General features: G+C 36.8%; 2 protein-coding genes across 7 annotated transcripts in view; one reads left to right on the plus strand and one right to left on the minus strand.

The window, feature by feature from the left end:
- The first annotated feature begins 726 nt into the window (after positions 1–726).
- On the plus strand, positions 727–23826 carry LOC142339811 (protein CASP-like). The gene is made up of 7 exons (XM_075390097.1): positions 727–893; positions 9581–9659; positions 9759–9841; positions 10053–10166; positions 15664–15756; positions 20782–20984; positions 23190–23826. The coding sequence occupies exons 1-7, from the start codon at positions 747–749 to the stop codon at positions 23356–23358; spliced, it is 888 nt and encodes a 295-aa protein (XP_075246212.1). The 5' UTR covers positions 727–746; the 3' UTR covers positions 23359–23826.
- Positions 23783–25241, minus strand: part of LOC142339779 (uncharacterized) — a 77263-nt gene continuing 75804 nt past the window's right edge. For 5 of the 6 annotated variants that reach the window (XM_075390050.1, XM_075390058.1, XM_075390042.1 and 2 more), the window contains one exon: positions 23783–24099. In XM_075390050.1, coding sequence (XP_075246165.1) covers positions 23824–24099 — 276 coding nt within the window. In that variant the 3' untranslated portion in view covers positions 23783–23823. The remainder of the gene's footprint in view (positions 24100–25241) is intronic. The other variant, XR_012759032.1, reaches the window with a different exon arrangement.

Consider the following 25241-nt stretch of genomic DNA (forward strand, 5'->3'; position numbering starts at 1 on the left):
GGAAAAAACAGGATAAACCCCATAAGCCTAATTCAAATGCCCATTACAAACTTTGTGTTAACGGGCCGTAGTCACGAGTCCGAGGTCAAATGTTTATTGGTACTGATGACAGTTTCTTTAAGCGGTAGGAGTTCGCTTAACTAACCTGTCCAATCGAAACAGCTTCTTGTCGCAGCGCTCCTGTTATAGCTTAATTCTGAAGTTGTTTGAAACCGTATTTGACGGAAATTAGAGAGCCTGACTAAATGTTTCATTCGCGAAACGAGCGTTAACATTATTAGTTAACATAAAAATTAATCTAGCTGTTGTTCAAACTAAAGACTGATAGTGTTGAGGAACCCAAGAGCTGGGTTTTTGTTTACTAGTTATGACCTTGCTGCATAATTAATGACAGATATTGATATTCTTTCTGACTCCTTAGAAGCGATTGATGGTGGCCACAAGATGATGCTGTAACCGCAGTTATTAAAAAAGAGCTTTTGCTTTCTATTTGAAATATCTTAAAAAATTAATTCTTGTAACAGATCGAAGACCGATTATATTTCTATTTGTAGGATTTTTAAATGCGAAATTTGGCTTTTGTACGGAATTATTTTCGACCAGATGAAATTAAACAAGCTTAAAATTTGGTGTAGTTTTGCAACAATGCAAGTACCACTTAATACGGGGTGACCTCACCTTGAAAATATTTGTATTAACTGTCAAAATGTGATTGTTTGTTAATAGAGCGTGTGTCAACGGTAGAGATGGAACTGACAGTGGCTACCAAGACGATGGCAGAGCAGAAGAACTTGATCAACCAATTGGAGCAAGATCTCTCCAGTGTGAATGCACAGTTCTCGAAGTTCAGAACAGAGGGAGATGGAGCGCCCAATCCACCTCCTCCTTTCTCAGTTAGTAACTAGAGAGTGTAGACAATCTCTGCACTTTAGAGAGCTATCTGTCTATCTTAGATGCTATAGCCGAGTGCGATATTAATTAATAGCGAGACTGATCTCGTTCCAAAGTCTATGTATGTACCAAAGTCTATGAATGCGCCAAAGTCTATGAATGTGCCAAATTATGAAAATGCTAATATTTTCAACATAATGAGTTTCTTCTAAACATTGTCTCTCTCCTTTATAGACCAGGTCCCTGTACTTTTTCGTGAAGATGCCCATAGCTTTTTATAAAAACTTCTTTCCGAACACCTGATAATACTTGGAAAGTAACAATATTATTGAAAGCACTATGGTGGATCCATGAACTGGATACACTGGCGAAAAACACATTTTCTCAGTAGGTTGTTTGACATTTTAGCGCAAAATGTTTTTTCCTATGTAAATTCTCTATGTATGGGAAGCAATGATTATATTCGAAAACTATTTAGATAAATATGTAGTAGATCGTTGTCAATAAGTTTTTAGCTAGTATTATTTCACGTGCGTGAAGTTATTACTGCTTTTAGGCCAATTGCGTGACTTACTTCACTAAAAAAATGACTTCTGAACTCACTTATGGAGCTTTAAGTTTTATGAACATTTACTAGTTAAAGATCAATAGTGTGCATCTAAGTAGTGCCAATCTTATATGCCCTAATTCCTGAGTGTTAGACTAGAGTTTTTGATTTCAAATATCAGTTTTGAAAAAGATCTTTTAGGGATTTTTCCTTATAGACCGTATGTCTCATAAAATTGACAGTCCGAATCTAGCACAAAAATTCTAGTGGTCTATTATAGGGCTGGTGGTTCATCTGTCGATCTTATTTCGTCAGTTGTTACAATTCATGGAAGGCCACAAGCGCCAATCGCGGCTATTTTCCGTCAATCTACCAGCTATGTTTACATTGGCCGCCTTCAAAACTTTGTAGATTGATTTGATAATTGAATTAATAAGGGAGTATAGTGGTTTATGATAAATAAAACAATTTTGAGTTGTCAATTTTTCTGAGATTAAAAGTTCTCGATGATTTCTGATGTTTTTGTGCTGCCTACTTGCTTCACTTTTTTTTAACCATGTCGAATCAGCAGATGGCAGAGTTGTAAAGTAGTGCACGTATGGCAAATAATCAGCTCGGCTTAAATGTTGATGACATCGCCGGCCCCATTTGGAGGATTGCAAATAGTCGAATTCTTTAAATAAACGTTGTAGCCCGTACATAAATCTAAAGAAAGTAACTGGGCGTGAAAAGGGGTTACAAGAATAACAACGCCGAATCTTTTCTTGCACGAACCTGTACTTACCTATACCTAACTGTACCTACCTGCATAACTCAACCTACCTATACCTACCAATAACTTCTCAAATTTAACGGACCTGTTAATATAGCGGATAATTTCAAGTCGGAAGCTGATTGACATGTAATTGATGTGGCTTCTCTGTAATGATAGCGTATATTTCTGCTGGCGGAAATTTTGGCAGCTGGAGCTAAAGGGATGTACGATTTTCTATTGAATATGGAAGTAGTTTACTCTATAGAAACTTTTATCTAATCCAGTATATATTTTGACTGACCGATCTAATTTGTCCGAGCATGGGTTCTTTTATTACTTTTGCTAGAGGCCAGAGAACACGAGGTGTGAAATCTTCCAAGATTTAGACTCAGTCTTTAACTTGGTAAATTATGATTTACTCTAAGCCAATTAGAGCGTTTCTGCTGGTTAGGGAGATACTCTCTAATGATTTGGTTCTCTAAGTTTGCTAATTTCTGATGTTCTCACCGATTTAGTCACCTATAATTTTTTTTCGAGAATCAGGAGTGAGATTGATGGAAGGTCTACCCAAGATGAAATGATTAGGCGTTAAATGGAGTGGATTGTTCATATCGCTTAAAAAATTTATCAACCAGTGGGAATCCATGTCTTACTCAATTTCACAAATGAATGTAGACAGTGTTTCGTCTGTTAGCGTTCTCGAGCTAATGACTTTGTAGAGGGAGAGTTTGAAATCTTGAAGTAAACTTTCCCAGCTACCGCTAAAATGTGAGCAAGATGAGGGTTGAATTTTCTATCTATTTCTATGTCTGGTATGATGAGCGTAGATGCAAACTCTTGCGAGGATTTGAGAGCTTCTACTCCTTCTATTAACAAGGAACGAAAGGAGCTTACGAAAGATTTGTAATCGGAATTGAATTTTCGTTTTTCCACGGCTGCTAATGAATCTGCGGATACAACTCCTCATAAATTTTTTGAAAGCCTTTCAGAAACTTCCAAATGAACGGCTTTTACCACTAAGCATTTAAATAGAAGAGCATAGCGGGTTGCATTATTACCGCACTTCTTTTAATGGACCCATGAAGTCCAGACCAGTTGTTGCAGACTCAGTGGCTTTGAAGCGGTAAGCGTTCACTGGGCAGATCTGACATCTGAGGTAGATTTATTTCTTGTCAATTATCGGTAGGGAATGAACTGAGGTATTGTTTGAGTAACAACTGCTCGGCATTTCAGAATGAAATAGTTTCCATTAGAAAGCAACGTGTTTGTTAAATACCAGAATGACTGATCAATACAAGAGTATTTTATATGAGGAGCTGAACGATTTGGTAATCTCCGACTAAACTTAGCGTATGGTGTGCGGTTTCAAGACCATTGCCTTAGACAACCGACCTTTGGCGCGGAGTTCATTCCTTCCGTTAAAAAAGGACAGAGCATCTTGAGGAGGCTTGACGGAGTTATATCTTTGCCTTTTTTAAGCAAAATCTTGTCTTAAAAACTCTGACATTGAGCAACGCCAATGATGTACCTGTAAGCCAAAGTTCGATCGAGCTGTTGCTTTTTTTTTCAAACAACCGCCAAAGGAGCAGTATGATGCAACTCAAACCAGTTGGTTCCAGTTGCTGAAACGTGTGATGTCAATGCGACATTTCCTTGTTGTGTGCGGATCAGTGTCCAACGCATGAAAGGTGAGAACGTTTATTTTGCTTTTTCAAGATTTCCTGACTTGGCCAGTCACCTTTAATTAATTTTAGACAGGATGTTCCATTAAATCATCGAAAGTTGGACTTCATCTGTTTCCTTCATAGCCTATTCAGCCATCATCGATAGGATTATCAGCTGAGGTTATGTATTTCCAGTCATGCGCTGCTGAATCATCAATCAAGTATTGTCGTCAGTCCTTTAGCACCAAATATGGGATGACCTATATCTGCGTTCTGAGCCAATAAAGAAGAGTTGTACTGTCGTACCTGAAAATAGTTACATTTTTCTTAATTTCATGCTTTTCTCTGACGTATTGTGCAAGCTGAGCTTCGGAGGCAGCCGCTTGAAACTCTAGATTTGCGATTGTCATCGTTTTGATTGGAGCTAAACCTTGTTCCGTTGACGAATTTCACTTGAACGGTTTCATCGATGTATTCCATCCTCAGATACGAGACTGCTGAGAGTACTCCGACGCGTTTGAGAAGTTATGGAGACATGTATGTTTTATTGCCTTTTTAGTGAATAAACAGCGAGATATTGAAGTTTTGTGGAAGTCTCGGAGTTCTTTTTGCAGTTGTTAGATCCACATATTCTTTAATGTTAGATGATTTGTCCCTGTTTGGTCAATGATTCCAGGCGGCCTGTAGATTTTTATGCACTCAGATGGTGAGCAGGGCTATAATTCCTAGAGGGTTGAAAATGGAAGCGACACACCACAAATGTTTTAAGTTGCGCTACCGTTTTGTAATCAAAAGGACACTTCTTGAAATGTTTTTCTCGATTTTATAATCATCTGTCTTTGCATTCCACTATAATCTGAGAATTTTTTGTTTTTGATGTGAAGGTTTGGTTGTGTTCAAAATTTGATCCCTACTGCCTTGTTGCAAAAATTCAAGAGTTACGATTCCATTTGAAGAGATTAAAACGCCCAAGAGAGAGGCATGCTTTAGTGCTTCTCATTATATGTACAGCCTTTTCAAGGTCGTCGGTGAAAATATACAAATCGTCTATGTAGATATTGCGTTCTACAATATGGGAAACCTCAGAATATTGTTTGATTATCTTTCGCAGAGCGTACGATGCACGGCAAGGTGATTACATTGCCTCAACTATGTGGCTAGTTTCCGTATTCTACTATTTTGCCGTTGTGATCCATTAAAAAACAAGGATTTGAACGGTCTGAAGGAGCATCTTTGACATGCACAAACAATTTCTCAATAACGGTGGATGATGCGACGTGGGTTTTCCTTTGAAACGCATAATCCCAACAGGGTTACTAAGCAAGTCCCGGTCTGTCAACAAATTTGAGAGTTTAGAGATTGTCCTTGAAAAATGCTGGATGCGTTGGTCACCCGTCGAGTTTTCTGGGCTTATTTTCATTCGAGACTGGATGATGAGGCAGATTCGAATACGACTTTGGGCTTTCGGTACAAGAATCTCTTTTGCAACATATCCATGTTGCAAGTCTTTTTGCAAAGTTTCTTCGTGTTTTTTATACTGCTTTGGAGGAAAGCTTTACTTTCAACTGTTGCTCAGCCAGCTTTCTGTTATCTGGTAATTGTGTTCTTTTCCTGAGAGGCTAACTTCGTATTGACCTTCCAAGAATCATGTTGTGAATTTAAAAATTTCCAAAGCCTTTTCATCGTTCTGGGACATAGCTTTCTTCCTTTATACAATGCCGTAGTTTTCGAATTTCATCCAATCATGAACTTTGTTGAAAATTGTCCGATTTACCATGGGAACAAATTTGGGTAATCGGTTTCCCATGGTAATTCCCATGGTAAATCGGACAATTTTCAACAAAGTTCATGATTGGATGAAATTCGAAAACTACGGCATTGTATAAAGGAAGAAAGCTATGTCCCAGAACGATGAAAAGGCTTTGGAAATTTTTAAATTCACAACATGATTCTTGGAAGGTCAATACGAAGTTAGCCTCTCAGGAAAAGAACACAATTACCAGATAACAGAAAGCTGGCTGAGCAACAGTTGAAAGCAAAGCTTTCCTCCTTTTCATAGTTTTCGAATTTCATCCAATCATGAACTTTGTTGAAAATTGTCCGATTTACCATGGGCTTTGCTTTCAACTGTTGCTCAGCCAGCTTTCTGTTATCTGGTAATTGTGTTCTTTTCCTGAGAGGCTAACTTCGTATTGACCTTCCAAGAATCATGTTGTGAATTTAAAAATTTCCAAAGCCTTTTCATCGTTCTGGGACATAGCTTTCTTCCTTTATACAATGCCGTAGTTTTCGAGTTTCATCCAATCACGAACTTTGTTGAAAATTGTCCGATTTACCATGGGAACAAATTTGGGTGGTGAAAACAGGATTTTGCTCATCTACAATGATATTGGTTTTTCCTGCGCAAGCCCAGCCTATTGGTGTCTTTATAGCCCAGGTTGTGTTTTTCGGGACTTTACCTCTTTCGCAGTAGTGGAAAAGATAAGACTATCCATTCCAATGATTATGCAGACTTGATTTTGATTGAATTTTGGAAATGTGATGTGTTTAATGTGATCAATCTTACTACAAAGTTTAATGAACACGCTGGTTTTATCTGATGTCAAATTGAGATTTGGTACTGCTATTACATTGATCAAAACTAGTGGGCTCTTTTGAGACTTGTATGGCTTGATTTGTACGGAAATTCGGCAACAAGTTGTTTCTACAAGTTTTTCGAGGACATACTTTTCCAATCCATGCGGACTGATGTTGGGAGCTTATTAAATGCATGATTTAGATGTGTTATAGAGTGGATGTTGTGATTGAAGTTGTTGAAATGTATCAACTAGGATCAGGCGAAAGGCTGAATATTGAGTGTAGCTTTCAGGGAAAATTGAATTAGCAGGCTTGAACTGCGCGAGTTTATCGAGAAAGACACAACACGGTCTGGTTTTCCGAAAAGTTCCTCAAGACGATACAAACTGACGCTGCGGTAGTATCAATCTAATAATTATTTTGCCTCTCCAGTCAGTAGCGACTGAAGATTTCTCATTTCTGATATTGACACAGGCCTGTGATCTATTGTAGCTTGTAATATATTGAACCACTTCTTTCAGTCAAGCTGGTTGTCGTCAAACTTTTGTGCTCGCAATTTTGGCACAGATTTTTGAAAACATGTTGCCATGGAGTGGGAATTCTGATATGAAGCAGAGCAAAATGTAGCGGACGCCGACGGATCTGTGTTTTGTTGATTTGGAAGGAGTCTAAATGCTGGAATACTGTTCGAAAGATGAAATGAAGTGTCTTGGTTGACTGAACTATTTTTTAGCTTATTTAGTTAGCCACAAATGGATCCGAAGACAAAGCAGTTTGAACAGGGTTGCCAGATTAAGTAGCAGTGGAGAACTAACATATATTCCTTATTAGCCGGAGGCAAAGTGGAGCTGGATTTGACTGGGCTATTGAACACTGCAAAGTCATATGAAATAAGTCGACCGAACATTCTGCTCCCAGCAGATGCTGAGAAAAATGTGCAGGTCCTGGTAGTACTAACAATTGTTGGTTTACTGCTACTATCAAATGATGCCCCTGAATTTTCTGAAAAAACACTGCTGTGTTCTGCACTTTGAGCTTCGTTCCTGTGTTTGCGGAAATCACGGTTGTTTTTTGAATATTGAACCTAAGTCTGCTAAGGAAGATGAGAACAGAATGTTTCGGCGTGGCGAAATGTCCATAAGCTCTTGAACACAGTTGCCCAGAGTTCTTCGTTTTCGTAGAGCTTTCAGAGATTACCTGATGTTTAGCTCGTACTGATTTTCCTGTTCGAGCTTTGAAATTGTTTTGGCTTGTTTGTAAACATTTTCAAACATACATATCCGATGACCAAAATCGATTTACGTAACTGCCGGTTAACAGATACCTAGCAACTCTCTACCTCACCAAACCTTACTGGACCTTACCAAAACTGACTTGAGCTCACCGAACTTTACCAAACCGTACCAAGCCTCGCCAAACCTTACCAAACTTTAACGAAAAGATGCCACCAATACCAGAACCATTTACCCTATATCTACCAAATAACCCTATTTAAATCCGGAGAAAAAACGAGATTTTGTTTTCGGAGTGATAACAGAAAATGGTTGAGGTTTAATTTGGAGTGCAATCTTTTTACTCATCCGGAAAAAATTCTCTAGGTGCGAGAAAAAAGAAACGCTGGCGAAATTACTTGCGAATCGCCAGTGTCAAAGGAAATGAAAATAATGTAAGCAAGAAGTCACAAATATAATTGTATTGTTAGGTTGGGCGATGATGGGTTGCCGCGGCTTGGTACGGGTCTTTTGTGTCTTAAAATTTACTTTAACCTGATCACCAAGAAAATTGAAGGAGATGTTAGCTGTCCTTTCGTTCATTGGGTGTCAGAATGTTACATTGGCCGCCTTGGGAAACTTTGGGAGATTGATTTAATTATTGAACTAATGAGGGATTACAATGGATTATTAAAAGCTAAACAGATAGTTTTCAGTTTTCGTGAGATCGACAGTTCTTGATGATTTCTGATGTTTTTGTGCTGCCTACTCGCTTGACTTTTTGTTAACCATGTCGAATCAGCAGATGACAGAGATGTAAAATAGTGCACATATGGCAAATAATCAACTGGACATCAATGTTGATGGCATGACTGAATACGAATGTCTTCATCATTTTTGTTCTGAGATCAATTGTAAACTGCTCAGAAGATGCAGTAGAGTTCAAAAAGTTTGCTTTAATAATAAAGGGAATTTTTGAACTCTACTTCATCTTGAGCTTCATTTGATCAATTGAGAAAGACTATCAGGTAGTTGAGAGCATATTGTAATTTTTACACTTCAACTTAGTAGCTGAGTATTCTGTTTTTAATAGCTGCGAAGCGATAGCGATGCTAATATTGTTCGCATCGCGGTTAGTGGTCCGTTTTGCTCTTGTTGCGACCATTTGATCAGGTGTTAATAAGTCCAGGTGCGACGTTCTTGCTGACTTGAACCACTATGCAGCTGAATTTGTTTGCGCGATGTTATTTGTGACCCTCCTGGGAGCTCGAATTGAAGCTGTTTTGATTGAAGTGCTTGGCTAGCCAAATGTCTGGGTTATTTACTGCTGCTTAGAAGTCCTGGTTTTCAGCGAATCTCATGGGGTTATGAGCAAATTGTACAAGGTTGCAGTTCGCATTAATATGATAACTGATGACGTTTTTGTGTAGGTTCTCTTGAATACATAGAATTCACTTAAATTAGGTGCAATGTTTCATGTTTCCAGTTAAAACTTTTGAATGTTTGGTGTCAAAAGATATAACTGCGCTGTTGATGTATACTTATTTTCATCAATATTTAAGCGAATGGTGCCTATAACGTAACCTATTGCGTCTTGGGTCGAATAACGGTACCAAGAACTGAACTGTTTTGTTTGCAGTCTAATTATGAATTATCTTCAGAAGTAGTTCAACACTTTAGCAAGTAATATGTTAACAAGTAATTTAACACTTTCATAATTGCTCTAGATACAGCAATTGTCTTATCGAATGTTCAGTATGCATAAGTTCATTGCGCGTCGGAAAGTGCAGAACCGTGAAAGAGCCTCTAGAAATGTGTAATTTATAGTTTCGTTTTCAAAAGAAGGATATAGTTGTCAACAGGTGGTGAATACACGTATGTCAATTGATACATTTTATTGCATGTAAACAGAAACTATCAGTTGTTTTTTTTTGAGATTGAGAGCAATACTGTGGAACCAGAGATCACGACCGAGCAAAAATTGATAGCGGCTGCAGTCCAAGGCAAAGTTGAAGGTAATCTATTGCAGATACTATAACATTTTCAAAGAGCTGCTGCAAATGAATATGTAACACAAGATAGATCTGATTACTGAAGCTATTTGCTGCTTTCAGAAAGTGAGCCAGAGAACACTTTGTTATCAATTGTGTCCAGTCAGCGGGAGAGATTCAAGGCGCGAAATCAGGAACTTGAAGTGGTTAGTACACCATCTTGAAGGTCGTTATTACAATAATTGGTTTCTTAGGGGCAACCGTTGATTTCTCTCGCAGAGACTTTAGGTGTTGCTGACGAGTTTAAATGCTTAACATTGTTAATTTGTTCAAATTGTGCCTAGATAATTGCTGCGAAACTTAGCTAAGAGGAGTTCAGATGATATCTGAAGATTGAAAGTGGCTGCTCTATTTTAGGAGAACAAAGGTTATCAGCAGAAGATCGGAGTGTTGCGAGGAGAGTGTGACAAGCTGAGGACTGATAATGTAAAATTGTACGAAAAGATTAAATACCTCCAGAGCTACAATCAGGTCAGTTTACAAACAGAAACCCAATTCTATATGTAGAAACAATATGAAGTGATGTAAATGAAGTGATGAGTGATGGCAGTTTTTAAAGAGGAATAATTGTTTCGTTGTTTGATCTACGACTGTGCGAGCGTCAAATGATGGTTTCCATTTAGATTAAAAAGTGCCCAGTACAAAAATGTAGACACAAAGAAGCCTCAACAAAGAGGCTTGGTAGTGTGCGTTTGCAAACTTTCAAGGAATTAATGTAAACATGTGTGTCTGGCCGTTTTGTTCTAAAACATTCTTTCGATTTCATTTCTCGGTGATTTTTTGTGACCTACATTGCTCTTATTCAGAAATCAAGTCTGTTGCCAAAACAAAAGCGATTGTAAGAGTCGCTAGCACTTTGACCTGATAGCAGAGTGGTTAATCCTTCAGTCTAGTACGCTTGAGTTCCGTGGGTCGAACAACTCTTTATGTGCCCGTAAAGTTATCAAGACGGCACCCCCCTCTGAATTAAGTTGCCGTCGGCTTATGCTTAAATGCTTGCAAACAAAGTTTGTACCAATTATATTAGTCCGATTTTTCGCTTGAACGATTTCGTCCACAAACACGGGATGAATCTCACCCCCACTAATGATATCATCCTTAAGCCTCAGCTGGCTACTACCGACGTCAACCGCTCGACCGTCTTTTGGAAGCAATTTTCCCGACGCTAGTTGGTTGTTTCCACTTTTTTTTTACCAAATTGACTTAATCCTTAATATAGCAGTTCTGTAAAAAGATGTGCTGACACGTCATTTCGTCATAAGTGAACTATTTTTAATTGCTCTTGAACGAAGTTCATAGCAATTATTGTAAACGAGTGACTTTTACGCCTTTGACTTTTTGCGTTTCGCGTGATCTTAAATTCTCTCTCAATCACAATTTCAAGCGGTTGTAGTTCGAGAGCAATTCGACGTTTAGTCTGTTATGTTTTCCAAACTTCAATATCGGAATATTATACAAAAGAAAAATGGAACGAAATAGAAACAGTTTCCTAGGTTTAGTTTCATTTTAAGCATAAAAACTTAAAAAGCCATGGAATCTGATTCTTGTATTTTTCCGATGAACGCTGTGTTGTGTGCTAAGGATTTGAAAACATAAAGTGTAGGTGAAGTGATGATTAAAAGTAACGAGGAGGCTTGGTATTTTGCCATTGCGATCAGATCATCCGAATTTTGGCTCAATTCTGTACCAAATAAAGCATAAATACAAAATTTTTGAAACCATCAAAGAAGAGTTTGTACTTTGTTATTTAAAACTTGATTTAGTCTAAAGTAATGACTGATATTTATGCCAGTTCTTTAATACGGCTGGCTGATATTTGTTTACTAGATTGGACTAAACAGATTAGAACGCTTGGTTTGCAATTTCTCATTCAAAAACCACTTTAACAAGGAAACATCTAATTTAGCATACACAAAAATTCAGCTTTTGAGTGTAATAGAAGTCACCAGAAAGTCACTATTCGACTTCGTGGCGCGTTATTATATAATCGTAACAAATTAAGGAAGATGAACTAAAAATATTTAACTGGAGAATTCCTGGAATCAGGTCCAAAGAATTTGACAATATAAAGGTTTTGCAATCGGCCTCATTATTAGAACAGTATATGGTAGTCAACACAGCATATAACAAACCAAACTAATATGAACAAATAAAAAGAGATGAAAACTTCTTTCTCAATTTTTCGAGAAAATTAATGGTGCCTTACTCATTGAATTTTCCGTAAGCGTTCAGTCTATTGCTTTTTAGACACCGAATAGATTGTTCAAGGCCTCATTAGAAATTTGTTTAGACATATCGTTTCTGAGCAGATTTCAAAAACCGGTTTTAATTTTTGAAAACAAACGTGGTAACTACAGAAAGTAACTTTGAAGAAATTGAATGACAGCACAACAAATTTAAATTATAATTACTTTCTCAACTCAAATATTTATTAAATTTAGTGAAAACAATTAGTAGTCAGAGCCATAAGTTATGGTGTGAAGCCATTGATTGTTTTCAATTATACTTCGCTAGCGAGCCAATACGAACTGTTTTCAGGGCATTTATGTGAAGGCGCAATAAAATGAACTGCGATAACGGGTAAAACTCAAAATTTCAATTGTGTTACACTACATGTGAAGCCATGAGACACAAAAGCTATCAACTGAAAACTTTAAATAGGTTTATTTCTACTTTATTAGAAAGCCGATGGCACCTGTTCTTAATTACACTCATTTGAAAGAGTAACTAATTTAGGCAAAACACACTAATAGTTTACGATGACGGATGGCATAAGTTAAAGAGAATTTGCTGCCCATTGACTTATAACATTCGATTGAAAATTTCGTGAAGCTTTGAGTTCAAAACCTTTTATTTCCAATTTAAATCAAAATTCTTTAGGTTTTAAGAATCCGAATTTTTCAGGTTTATTTAACCAAGACTGGTCTTGAATACGAATCTAAAAATATTGAATATCGTCTGACTGAGAAATCGTCCATTCGAATATAATTAAAAGATATGGTAAGAAGTATGGAAGATTGAACGGGCACCTTTCCTCAAAAATACTGCTGTAAATGGTAATGATATCTCAACAAATTGTGTTTTGAATAACTCCACGCTACTTGTGCTCAAAAATCATACACTTAACTTTGTTGAGAAGCAATGAGACCGTACAGACCAAGGTAACGAAAATGATTAAAGGAAATAAAAACGTTTTTGAAATTCAGCGACGTCAAAGATAATAAAAAAACGAGATCAAAAGATTGCTGGCCAACATCGTCTGGATCTTTTCTGCTAGCGCCCCCCCCCCCGCTTAGTTAGGCACCCCCCATTTATAAATGTGTAAACATATTGTTAAAGCTACGTAATGTTATACGTGAACATATATGAGCAATATGCATTTACTAAAAGCTAGCACAGCTATGGTTTGAAAGTATTACGTATTCAACCAAAATTTGTTGCATTTAACGTAAGCATCAATAAAAATTTCTGTATTAGATCATTTTTGGTGTTTTTGGCTACAGTAAGGGCTTGATTTTTTTAAAACTTCTTAAGGAAACTATTCTAAAAGTGCCTTCAATCTACCTAGACACTCTTGTTTCAATGGAATGCAAATATCGGTCTCACAAAACTTAGATTTTGGGGGGTGCAAATTTAACGGCTATATAAGGCTGGGGGGGGGGGGGGGGGGCGCTAGCAGAAAAGATCCCATCGACTTCTATATCTACCAAAGAGCAGTAACGATATTGCGGAAAGTGAATAGCAAAAACAAATGTGTCAGGGTCAATAAAGATCCACTGTAATCTGACATGACTTAAAAGAGCGTTTCGTTGGGGGTTGATAAAATCTTTTCTTTTCAAGACCGAAAAAAAGTAGGTATTGATATTATCAAGCTCTGTTATTAGTTTTTTTCAGGATTATTCATTTTGATACAAGAAATTGGATAAAAGGCCAAAAATTATATTAGGTTAAACCAAATCAAATAGACATATTAGTTGATTTTTTTGGAACCTTTATGGAACCTGTCTTCATTGAGACTAAATTACAAGTCAACTGAATGGACAAAGTTAAGGCACAAAGTCATCTATCAACACAGTTTTAATATAATCTATTATTTATCAACTGAAATCGTAGCAATTACTCAATTTTAACTTCTTAGGAGGTCAATGGGCGTGACTTAAATGAGACATAATGATAAGATGGAAAGGGACAGTGAAACGACATAAATTTGTTTTTTATCGTAAAAATTAATAAAGGAGAGAAACTCAGAAAATCGCTAAAAATTTACAAAATCTGAAATCATGAACTGGATATGCTATTTTTGAAAACATGTATATAATAACTTTGGCATAATTAGAACGTCAGTGAGAGCTTTCATTGATGATGCTAAAGGACAAGAAAACAATTACCGGCACACCAAATTTCACAATTTTGTAAACGGAAAACGCACTGTGCAAAAGTAAAAAAAATCACTAACCTTTGATTCATTAAATCCCCTTCATCTACGCGCCTTTAGAACTCTTTATTTGGCTGCCGAAGAACTTGAGACAAAATGAAGATAAAGCAAAAACCGAATTAAATTTGCACGTAAAATAAGAGTTATCTCTATGATGCCAGTTTTGATGCCAGTTCTAAAATCTATCGAAATTAATCAAATTTTAGCCAAAATATTGTTAAGCGCACAAAATAATAATAATTTGTTTGAAGTGTACGCCCGATGGGATTTCTAATGATATCCATCATGTCTGATGTCAAATATATCGAAGGTCCAAAATTCACTGAAAAACCTATTCCGGCATATAGTTTCCCACACACTTGAAGTCGGGCGGGAACAATAACGAAATAATGATTTTGTTAAAATTCTGTAGATGTCAACGTATTGACTACTGATTGGCCCTAGAAGTAAAAAACATAAGCTGACCCTTAAAAAAAGAACATTAGCTACCTTTAAAGCAAAAAATATTAACTACATATTGAATGATTCAAATCACATCATTTGCTCACCATTAGAACACTTAATTTGGCATTGGAAAAAAGAGAGAATACAGCTAAAACGGAAGTCAGTTGTCGCACGTAAAATAAAATTCTATCTGGAAAGGGAAAATCCGCTCAAATACAAATTTCCCTATTTACTTTGAGAGCACTGTCAAAGCATTTAACGCTTTAAAATTATTTAAAATTACTTCATTTGGCTCTTTTACGTTTCCAATGTGACTCTCTTAACTCCAATTTTCTTTGATCATTGCCATCAAAAATCAAAATGTGTGAGCAGATGTAAGAAAAACAAAGCAGGAAAAATCCTGAAGTATAGTGGGAAGAAAAACTGCAGACCTGAAATGACTGGCAGCCTTAATTCAAGAGCCTGGCGGACATTAAAAAGTTTCACCGATTCGGAGAATTACATCAAAAACGAATTATCAATTTTGGATGATTATTGATTAATTGCTCTCAAACGAAGTTTTGTAACTATATTAGTCCTGTAGTCTTTTTATGCGATTTTTCGCTTGCGCGATTTTTCGTCTGACCCATTTGACTTTTCGTCCTCAAATGCGGGATAAACACGTAGCGTTCTCTTATAGCCCTAAGCTTTACTATACTCTAAGAATGCGATTCACCAACACTGTTTTGAGAAAATTTCATGGTGTGGAGGGCGGTTCTTAATCTTTAAAGTTGCCCCTTCAGTCACCACCCCCTCAACACTCCGTTTGTTTCATAAATGTTTGAGATAAATTTCTCCGAAATTAACGCCTAAATAAGTGAAATGAGGATTGTAAAAGTGGTAAATATGATTATTTACGCTGATTGCGATCCCTGGTTTACATCTTCAGGTATAAAATATGGCGAATTATTTTGATGGGCCATAATTGGTTGAAAGGAACACTTGACTATAAATAACTCCCGCCACCATCCCACTCAGTGGGGTCGGATTAAAAATATGTCCATACTAGCTTACAGGTAATGCTTTTGTTTGCGTATTTTTTTGTTTCAGACCCTGAGAAGTGAGAGCAAGAATGATGTTGAGAACAGATACTCGGCAGAGTACGAGAACAAACTGGACCCCTTCACCACTTTCAGTCAAAGGGTGAGAAGTGAAGAACTCTTTAAAGCCCTAAATAGCTCTTTGCTTCCTGAGCTCTGTGTAGCCTTTGCTGTTAAGAAATTTTTGCCTGTATTCAGCGAATGATATAGGTTGATTTTTTTAGCTCAAGCGTAACAGTTCATGGCTTGAACACTTACGCATCAGCTACCCCTACCACCTACCCGTACCCCTCACATACCCCACCACCCAGCCCTTCCACTATTACCACCAACCTAACCTCCGCCTAGAAATGAAATAGTCTGGAATTTTTGAAAACAGTGTAGTTATAAGACAATCAAATTTTGTTTCATGTTTACTTTCAATTTGTTAATTCTGATCGAGGTTTGGTAAATTAAGGAGTTCGTATTTCACGACGATCCATTTGAGTCGGTTTTTGTATTCTACCTGTCATATTTTTAATTGCAAAATTTTCGCTTAACCGTTTTTTACTTTTTGGCTATAAATTTCTGTCGCTCGCTTGAGCAATTTAAATCAACTTGTTGTCTTCAAAAATGAGATAAACTGATCAATCCCGAGGGCATTCAGCGTCTGAGCAGCTCTCTTAGATTTTTAGTGAGCTCCAAGTCTTTGCGCACCGAGGGTCTAGAGGACCACCCTCCTCCCCCGGACCACCCTCCTCCCCCATCCCCCTCCTCCGGATTCACCCTCCTCTTGGACCACCCTCCTCCCCCGTCCCCCATCCGGATTCAATTCTTCCTATTAGGATGCGTTTAATCAATTTGAGTGTTTAATGGCCGCCCTCATCTTCTCAGTCGGCTATTATAGCGCTCCTATTTTTTTTACTTCGACGAACTTTTTTTTCGCTTTACCCATTTTGCCGCGTTTTCGACATTTCACGCAAAATGTGAAATCTTTTTGAATTCTCTAGGCTTATTTCACTCTTCTGTCATTCTGCTCAAAGTCTTTTTAAACAGCAGCTGCTCAGCAAAGCTATTCAAAATGGAGATAGTCAGTATAAAAAATCAAAGTCAGAAATAGAAACGGGATAAACCCATAAAGCCCATTTTTAGATGCCCGGTACTTGAACTTTGTTCTCATAAGTTTTAATTACTATCTATAATGCTTATTGGTATTGATACTAGACTCTGTAGCCTCTCACTGAGAGACAGTAGTGTTCAATTACGAAATGACATCAAAATAAATCGAATTTAAAAATGTTTTTATACAAAAATCAATTTTTGTTGATATTTTCTTTTCTTTCAATCCCAATAGAGTCATGGGAATCAACGGCGGTTTTTTCCCGGCAATCTGCCGGGTATGTTTCAGTTTGTAGCTAATGGATTGATTTACTTGGAAACCATTCGTTTTCGAAAAAGTTCTAGTCAAATTGATTTTCGCCTGCAATTTTTGTTGCCTGGTTATGTAATTTTATTAATAGCCGCGTCAGCAATTCCAGGCGGCTATTTTTGCGCTCCTATTTTTTTGTCTAACAGATTTTTGTTTCTTCTTACCCTGACTTTCATGACTTTGAGCTTTCAAAACGGGATAAACAGGTAAAGCTCAGCGGGCTTCAAGTTTCCTTACAGTCCCTTTGCCGCGTTTAGTAGTCCTTCAAGTACTTAGAGTGGTGAACTTACTCAATTAAAAAATGACTTATGAAATCACTTAATGAACTTTAAACTTTATGACACATTACTAGTTAAAGATCAATAGTGTGCATCTAAGTATTGCCAAACGTATTTTCCCTAATTCTTGAGTATTAGATAGAGTCTTGAATTTATGGTTTCAAATACTATTTTTGAAAAATCTCCCTCAGGGCTTTTTCCCTATAGAGCGTTTGTATCTCATAAAAATGACAGACCGGATCTCACCCAAAAGGTCTAACGGTCTATTAAAGGATTGGTGGTCAATCTGTCTATCTTTTTTAATAGCCGCGAAGCGATAGCTGAGGCTATTTTTGGCCTTCTCTTGGTTTTTTATTTATTTCGTCGTCATGATTTTGTTACGACCATATGACGTCACAACCACTTCAAATCTGCTTTTTGTTCATTCGTTCATGCAATTTCAACTGATTTGCGTGCGTGAAGTCATTTTTCACTCTTAGTGGAGCGAGTTTTTTTGTTCATTTGCGTGATTAAATTTTTGGTCACACGTGACTTACCTCACTCTTAAAAATGACTTCCTCACTCTAAAATTGACTTTTTTGCTTTAATTCAAAGAGATAAGGTCAAATGAGTGCTTGTCGCTCTGAAGGTTATTTAAGAGCAGCAAATAGAAACAGCAATAATTTATATAGATTTGTAATCAAAATTTAACATCTCAGCGCTTAATGAAAAGAATAAGTATATTTTTTTTGGTCTGTCTTTTTACCATCTTTTTGAGACTACAGATCTTTGAAGCTATTGCGGCTATTTTCTGGCAATTTGCCAGCTATGTTTAGTTGCTTCAAATCCATGGAAGGCCTGAAGCGTCTATCGCGGCTATTTTCCGGCAATCTCCCGGCTATTAGTCGGTATTTGGATTCTGATTATGAAAATCGTTCAATAAAAGAGTTGAAGTTTAAGGTACAGGTTTTAAGATACAAGCTCTGGCGCCACTTGATTTCAAGAATGGAAATGGTAATAGAATTTCATTTTCACAGAATTTATGTGCTATCACTTTACATTGCATTTTGTGATGCACAGCATATATGCCTTCAGTTGTATCGTAGTGCAGTCTTTTATTTGGCTTCTAAATTGCTCTCGAACGATGTTTGAATCAACTATTACAAACATGTTGGTCTTTTTATGCACAAATTTTGCTTGACCGTTTTTCTGCTGTTGTTCAAGAACATTCTGTGACCTCTTTAGTGACTTTTTCACACTTTAATTGTTCTTTTTGTGTGGTCTAAGTTGCTCTCTTTCTGTAATAAAGTTTGTTGGTAAAAGCGATTGTGAGCGAAAGGAAATCCAAGGCATTGTGGTTGCGTAGTTAAGATGTGAAATTGTCAACCTGGAGGTCAGTGGTTCGAACCCCTAAAGTTTGCATCCTTAAAATTGTTCTAAGCTACACCCTCTCTAAATTAAACACCCCCCGCCTGTCGTTCGAGAGCAATTCACCCGAAATTGATTCGATTTATTTCAGTTTAATAGCCACACTATTCTTTTCCGCCGACTATTATAGCGGCCCTATTTTACTTCGTCGAATAAAAGTTTGTTGTCCTTTACCGTAAGTCGCAGCTTGTTCAACATTGTGTGTAATATTTCGTACTTCAACAGGCTAGTTGCTCGGCAACGCAATTTAAAATGAATGGGGTCATAAACTGAAATCTGGAATAGAACTGGATAAACCCATATAGCCTAACTTTGGATGCACGCTTCTTTTCTAATTAGTCCTATTTACTATTTCTAGTGCTTATTGGTATTGATATGAGCCCCTATATTCAATCATTAAGAAACAGGAGTATGTCTAACTGTGGAGTGGCACCAAAAGGGTTCGCGCTTTTAAATAATTTCTGTCCAAAAATCAATTTTGAATTTTGTTCTTTCAATCCCAACTGGGGTTGTGGGAATTGGCTATTGGGCGGCTATCTGCCGTGTATGTCCGATGAATGTGTTTGCAATAAGTTATGCATAAAATTTTACTTTTTATGTTTGTGCACACATAAAAGCTGTAAAAGTAAAATTCTTTGAATGACTAATATTGGGATAGACGTCATTTCTACCTCTTTAGCAGTAGTATTCAGGCCAATAGCGTGATCAAATTTTGATTGTACCTGACTACCTTGATCAACATGATCAACCTGTGCGCATTTATCAATTGGGTTTCAGATATTCATGTGTAAGATCAAAGAAACTTGTTTACGTTTTAAGGGTGTCTTTATAAAGAAAGGCTTTTGAGAAATTAAATTGAGAAACTCTATCATTTTACGAAATAGTTCTGCGGTATTGATAATTCATCACCACATTACTGTATCTGTTTCTCTCTCTCTCTCTCTCTCTCTCTCTCTCTCTCTCCGCGACACGCAAGTCCATTCGCAGCTATATTTGCTAATATTTTTTGCTCACCTACAATTTTCTAAAATAAATTTTTGACTTAAAAAGTCATGACGACTGCAAAATCGTTTGCATGGCCTGTTTTGAAATCATATTGTTGATAGTTCTGGGCTAATACATGGCAAGATGTTTCAACTTGTTTCCATTGAGCCAAAATTTGTGGTTCATGGTTGGTATTTTCTGAAAAACAGGATATATATATATATATATATATATATATATATATATATATATATATAAAAGCTCTTACTAAAAATGACTCAAACGTTCATTTTTTTCGATTTTACAGTTACAACTAATTTTTGAGTTTCGAAATTGGCAATGCCGGAGTCTAGTGTTCGAACTCAAATCACTAAGGTGCCTTGGGACTTATGGAATTAATGTGATTGTTTGAGAACAATTTTTACAACCATTAAACCCCTTTTTGGTTACTCTTTTCTGAGAATTATTTCTTCATAAACCGGATATGCGTTGAACTCAATCGCTGTGCTGGATCTTTCTGTGCCACGAGCGGACTTGCACCAGAGTGATCAACTTCAAGTGTATTTCAAAAATTGATTCTTTGAGCATTTTAATTGAGGTTTATTGTGCCCATATGAAGTAACACAAAAAACTACTAATTTGTGTAATCATTAATTTGATGGAGGAAGCCACTTGATCATAGAAGCATCAATTGACGCCCAAAAAAGATTAAGATTTATTCATTTTTCAAAAAAAATTGGCTTATAAAATGCCATTATTTTCAGGGATTTGACTGAATTTTTCCCATGGTTTTTTCCACGTTGATCTATCCATGTCATTGTTCAAAAGGGCTCCATTTTGAGGCGAAAAACTGCAATATTCGCAAGTTTAGCTAAAACCTTCGACCTGAAAACTGCTGCGCCTAGTATGTATTAGAGAAACCGATGAATTGTAAAATAAGTGAGGTCAAGATTTCATGCATGCACGTTTTGGGTCACTGCTTTCCCTTCCTCAACGATGGATTTTTCAAGTTTTATAGCCTTTTCTGTTATAAAGGAGCGTTTATTTCCAGGAGCGCCAGAGAAAGTACGCCAACTTGGCTGGTTTTGAGAAGGTGGTGTTGAACGTGGGACAGTTAATCTTCGCAAACAGGAGGGCAAGGATAATGGCGTTTGTGTATGCGATGCTGTTGCATGCTCTAGTGTTTATGGTGCTCTACAGATTCTCCCTCGGAGCCACAGACATCAGCGATCTCTCCCAAGATTGTCAAGTCAAGTTAGTCATACTCATCTTGTTAACTTGTTTTTTTATAGCTGCGAAGCTGTAAGCTGAGCGAAGCTATATTGCGGTGCTCTTGCACGACTCGAAGAGGAGTAATGGTTTTCTTGAGGTTTTTTTTTACCGGAAGTACTATTCGTTCAGACGCTGTTTTGACCTAAAAGCGAAAGTGAGTAAAATTGCCGTGTGAAGTTTTTGATCATGCGCTGCGCTAAGTGAATTACTTTTTGACTTTGAAAAGTAGTTTTTGCCTGAATGGCACATATAGATAACCGTTTTTAGCCGTTTTTTCGTCTAAATGGCCCAGTTTTTTTGCTAGTAATTTTGTTTTTTGTAGAAATAATTTTTATTCGATTCTATATTGAAATTTAAACCTCGAATGGATCACAGTGTTTTGCAGAGCCTGAAAATGAGTTTCAAGTTCAAAGTTGACGCATATTTCTTTATTTTTATGCTAATTTTTGGCTTTTTCTATTAATATCTTCATTTTTGGATCTTTTAGCCGTCTTTTTGTCAACAATCAGTTAATATGGCAACTTCGCTTTGATAATTCATATACTCGACGCCTCTCTCTGCCTCGATGTATTTTTGTTTTTTAAAATTGTACATATGCTAATCCGATTTTGGTAGATTTTTTTCAAATTTTTGTCAGTTTTTTGTTTGTATTTTGGTTTTAATTACAAGAAAGTCTTTTTGTGCAACATGAGGGACTTAAGTTTTTTTTTCAAAAAACAATTCAATCATTTTTTGGCGTTAAATTTTTGAAAAACAGTTAAATTTTTTTTTTCATAAATGCAGTCTTTAAGTTTTTTTTCACCATTTTTTGCAAAATGTTTCAATGTCTCGTATGTTTCAATTCTGCTTTTTCTCTTTTTTTTCTGTTCAGGAGGATGGATCTTTGTCTCGGATGACTCGTTGTCTTTTCTGTCCATAATCTTCAAATTCTATTTTGTATCATTCTAGCTTTGTCCTGACACCTACATTCATATTCGTTATATTGATTTTTTTAGTTAAAAAATTGGATTTCAACTTCCGTAATTTCTTTGGTTTGCAATTGATTTCATTCAACATAAGGCAGTGCTGAGAGTTTGCTAGAAAGCATTTCCCAGAATTTCCACTTAATCCTATTTGTTGCAATTTTCTTGCGGCCTTGGTATTTTTTCAATTGATTTTCTGCCTTTGAATATTATTCTGTTGCTTATGTTTTTTCTCTGATTAATTTGATTTTTGAATTAGTATGAAACCTTTTTGTCGAGCATATATACAACAAGGAAGAAGTAAGGAGAAGTGTTTTTTCCTAATTGCATTGATTAGAAATCTAATTGAAGATGTTTTCTGATTCTTAAATTTGAGCTTTCTTTGCAAAATTTAACGTAGTTTCTAAGATTATTATCTGCCGTTTGCTTTTGCGATCTTTGAGATTAGAATTATGAATTATTTGAGGGCAATTGATAGCCCTTTTAGCTTTTTCACCCAGTTTTTTTGACCATCCTAAATATTTCGGACTTTTTTAACGTTACCAAACATTTTCAATTAGATTTGTTCACACAGCAAAGCTGAAAAGTCAAATTTCCGAATGACTTCTTCCTCTCACTAATAATGCGCGCGTGACGTCATTTCTCACTCTCCTTAGCAAAAGTTTTTTGCGTGATTAGATTTTAATCACAAGTGACTTACCTCACTCAATAAAATGACTTTTGCACTTTAAAACTTAAGTTTAATTCGAATTTGTTTAAGGTCAAAGGAAGTCATATGTGCAGTAAAGGTCCCTAATAAGAGGCTTCTGCGGGATGATTTTTAACTAGCTTTATTAATTTATCGCTGAATGTTTTTTTACCCAGCTTTTTGAGCGGCGTCGATTTTTTCAATTTAGATCTGTCTCGGTTTCTATCTCTATAATACGGCACGCAGGCCTATTCTTTCGCAGCTATTCCGGCATTCTGCCGGCTATGTTATGCATTTATAGAATTTTGGAACCTTCAATGACTTGGTTACCGATTTCATCTCATGCGAACAGCCTATTACTTAAACAGCTCATCATGCCACACGTAGATTGTTTGCTGGGGTGAAAACAGCTTATATGCTCCAAAGAAGAAAGAGAAAGGGCAAATAGTTCTGGAAGCTCAGCCTTTCTTCAAAATATAAGTTCCATTTTAAATGTGTTTCACCGAACCTCAATATCTATTCTGTATTGTGTAATAGATTTGCGAGCCATATGAAGGAATTTCATGGACACGGTGACATATTGGAGGCTGCAGCAGGGGGAGGGGGAGGGGGAGGGGGAGGGTTGCATCATGCGGAACACCACGTGGGGGCAGCAGGTGCAGTGGCAGAGGCCGCGATGGATCACGCACATGCTCATGTCCACTGACACAAACTCAGCCACTCGTCTTAATCACTCTGTACAAATATTCACACAGTTTCGTTACATGGACGTCTCTAGCCGCAATCGTGTCCTCCTAAAGGCGAAGGCGACTAGATCCTGTATTTAAGAGGAAAAAAAAACAAAACTCGATATCACTTAAAGGGTGCATGTAATCTTTTGTTAAGTTTAATATTAGCTTTTGAAACTTAGTTTTGGAGTGTTGTTGGACCACATGGGAACGTGATGACACATTTTTTTTAAAGAAAGTTGGAACTAGCTGTTATTGGTACTTGCAATAATAACTGTATTAATTGTAGGCTATTTCTTTGTGTATATTGTAAATTTACCTTCTCATGTTTTGTTGGATAATTATGTTCTAATCTTTGATCAAGTGATGCTGTAGACGTAGCTCCTCATGGATAAAAAATAGTCTTGTATCTATGATAAATTCAATTTGAATAGTAATTAACTTCATTTCTTTTTGATGTAGTAGGATATGATAGTACCGTTAGTTCTATCAACTGCTCTGCCTCCGTTGTATAAGGCTTTCATAGCTAAGGACTCCCCGACAGTGGGGGCATTGGGGTTGAAATTTTGGGGGTGGTGGTGGTTGACATGGTGAACCAGGGTGGTCTGGGTTGACTTCAAGTGACTCAAGCTAGAGTTGCCGTTTATGTGATTGAAACCATTGGGTGGCATGAGAGCTGTTGTGAGTGCACTTCCCACAGGAGTACGGTTTCTATGCATCTGAAACAAGTTGTTTGTTCCTGGCTATTTGAGACAATTTTTGAAAGTTATGTATATAAATTGTGGTGAAGCATAACCCTTTTCTTATACCCAACATCTCCAAAGTCTGGCTAATGATGGACATAATTCAATCTCGGGCTCCATCAATTCTAATTGCGTCCCAAAGCTGATTTCACAAGATTACTAGGTTTAATGCTATCTTTGTTATGAAGGTGCCCGCTACACTGGTCGTAACTCTAATTAATTCCCGCGAAATTTTTCTAACATTTTCCCTTGGAAACAATCTTTAGTGGACTTATTAATGAAATCCCTCATTTGACGCTTCGTTGAAAACAGTTTGAAGCGCCATAGTGACCTTACCCCCACTCACTGATAAATTAATAAAAATTGAGTCCGCGTTCCGGAGCAACTCGTTGGATGCCAGTAGGTGATGTCTATCAAAGACTTACATGAAACGACGGATTTTTAGATCGATGAAACGACGGATTTTTAGATCTGTGATAGAACATTCATTGATATTTCATGTCTCCTTTCTTCTCTCCCTTTCACATGACCATAAAATCTTGTGATGATCCTTAGATGATTCGTTTTGACGGATACCTTATAAATGGGGAATAAAATTGTAGACCGTCTTTTCTCTATTCCGACAGAAATTCGAATTTATAAATAAATCTATTAGTGGAGTATTTGAAAACGCAGAAGTTGAAAAATTGGCATTTATAGACCTTATTAATTGCTCTCAAACGAAGTTTGTAGCAATTATATTAGTCCTGTTGGTCTTTTTACGACTCGAAGAGGAGTAATGAGATTCTACAGGTTTTTTGTAGCAGAAAGCAAGTTTGTTCATGACTTGAATTTTGACTTCTTTCTGTTCGAGCATTTATCTCCGTTTTGGATTGTTGACTTCTGTTTTCGAACGTTGGACTTTAACAGTAGCTTCGTTTGTAATGTATAGTAATTAATAGCCGCCCTCATCTTCTCAGCCGGCTATTATAGCGCTCCTATTTTTTTTTACAATTCAAAGAATTTGAGTTGTATTGGGGCGCTGTCTTTTTTTTTAAGATCTGTTCACACATTTTCATGATTTTGGAAGTCAAATTGGAGTAGTGATTTTGGTCACGCCGAAACAGGAAGTGGAGCGA

This window comes from Convolutriloba macropyga, chromosome 1 (genome assembly GCF_964194025.1).
Source record: "Convolutriloba macropyga chromosome 1, txConMacr16.3, whole genome shotgun sequence".
In the NCBI taxonomy this organism is placed as follows: Eukaryota; Metazoa; Xenacoelomorpha; order Acoela; family Convolutidae; genus Convolutriloba; species Convolutriloba macropyga.

What these genes read in the sequence shown, in the direction of transcription:
- LOC142339811 (XM_075390097.1), top strand. Translation starts at nt 747, where the DNA reads ATGGAACTGACAGTGGCTACCAAGACGATGGCAGAGCAGAAGAACTTG. An exon ending in ATCCACCTCCTCCTTTCTCA is followed by an intron (nt 894 to 9,580) that starts GTTAGTAACTAG and finishes TTTTTTTTTGAG; the next exon opens with ATTGAGAGCAATACTGTGGA. An exon ending in AGTCCAAGGCAAAGTTGAAG is followed by an intron (nt 9,660 to 9,758) that starts GTAATCTATTGC and finishes TGCTGCTTTCAG; the next exon opens with AAAGTGAGCCAGAGAACACT.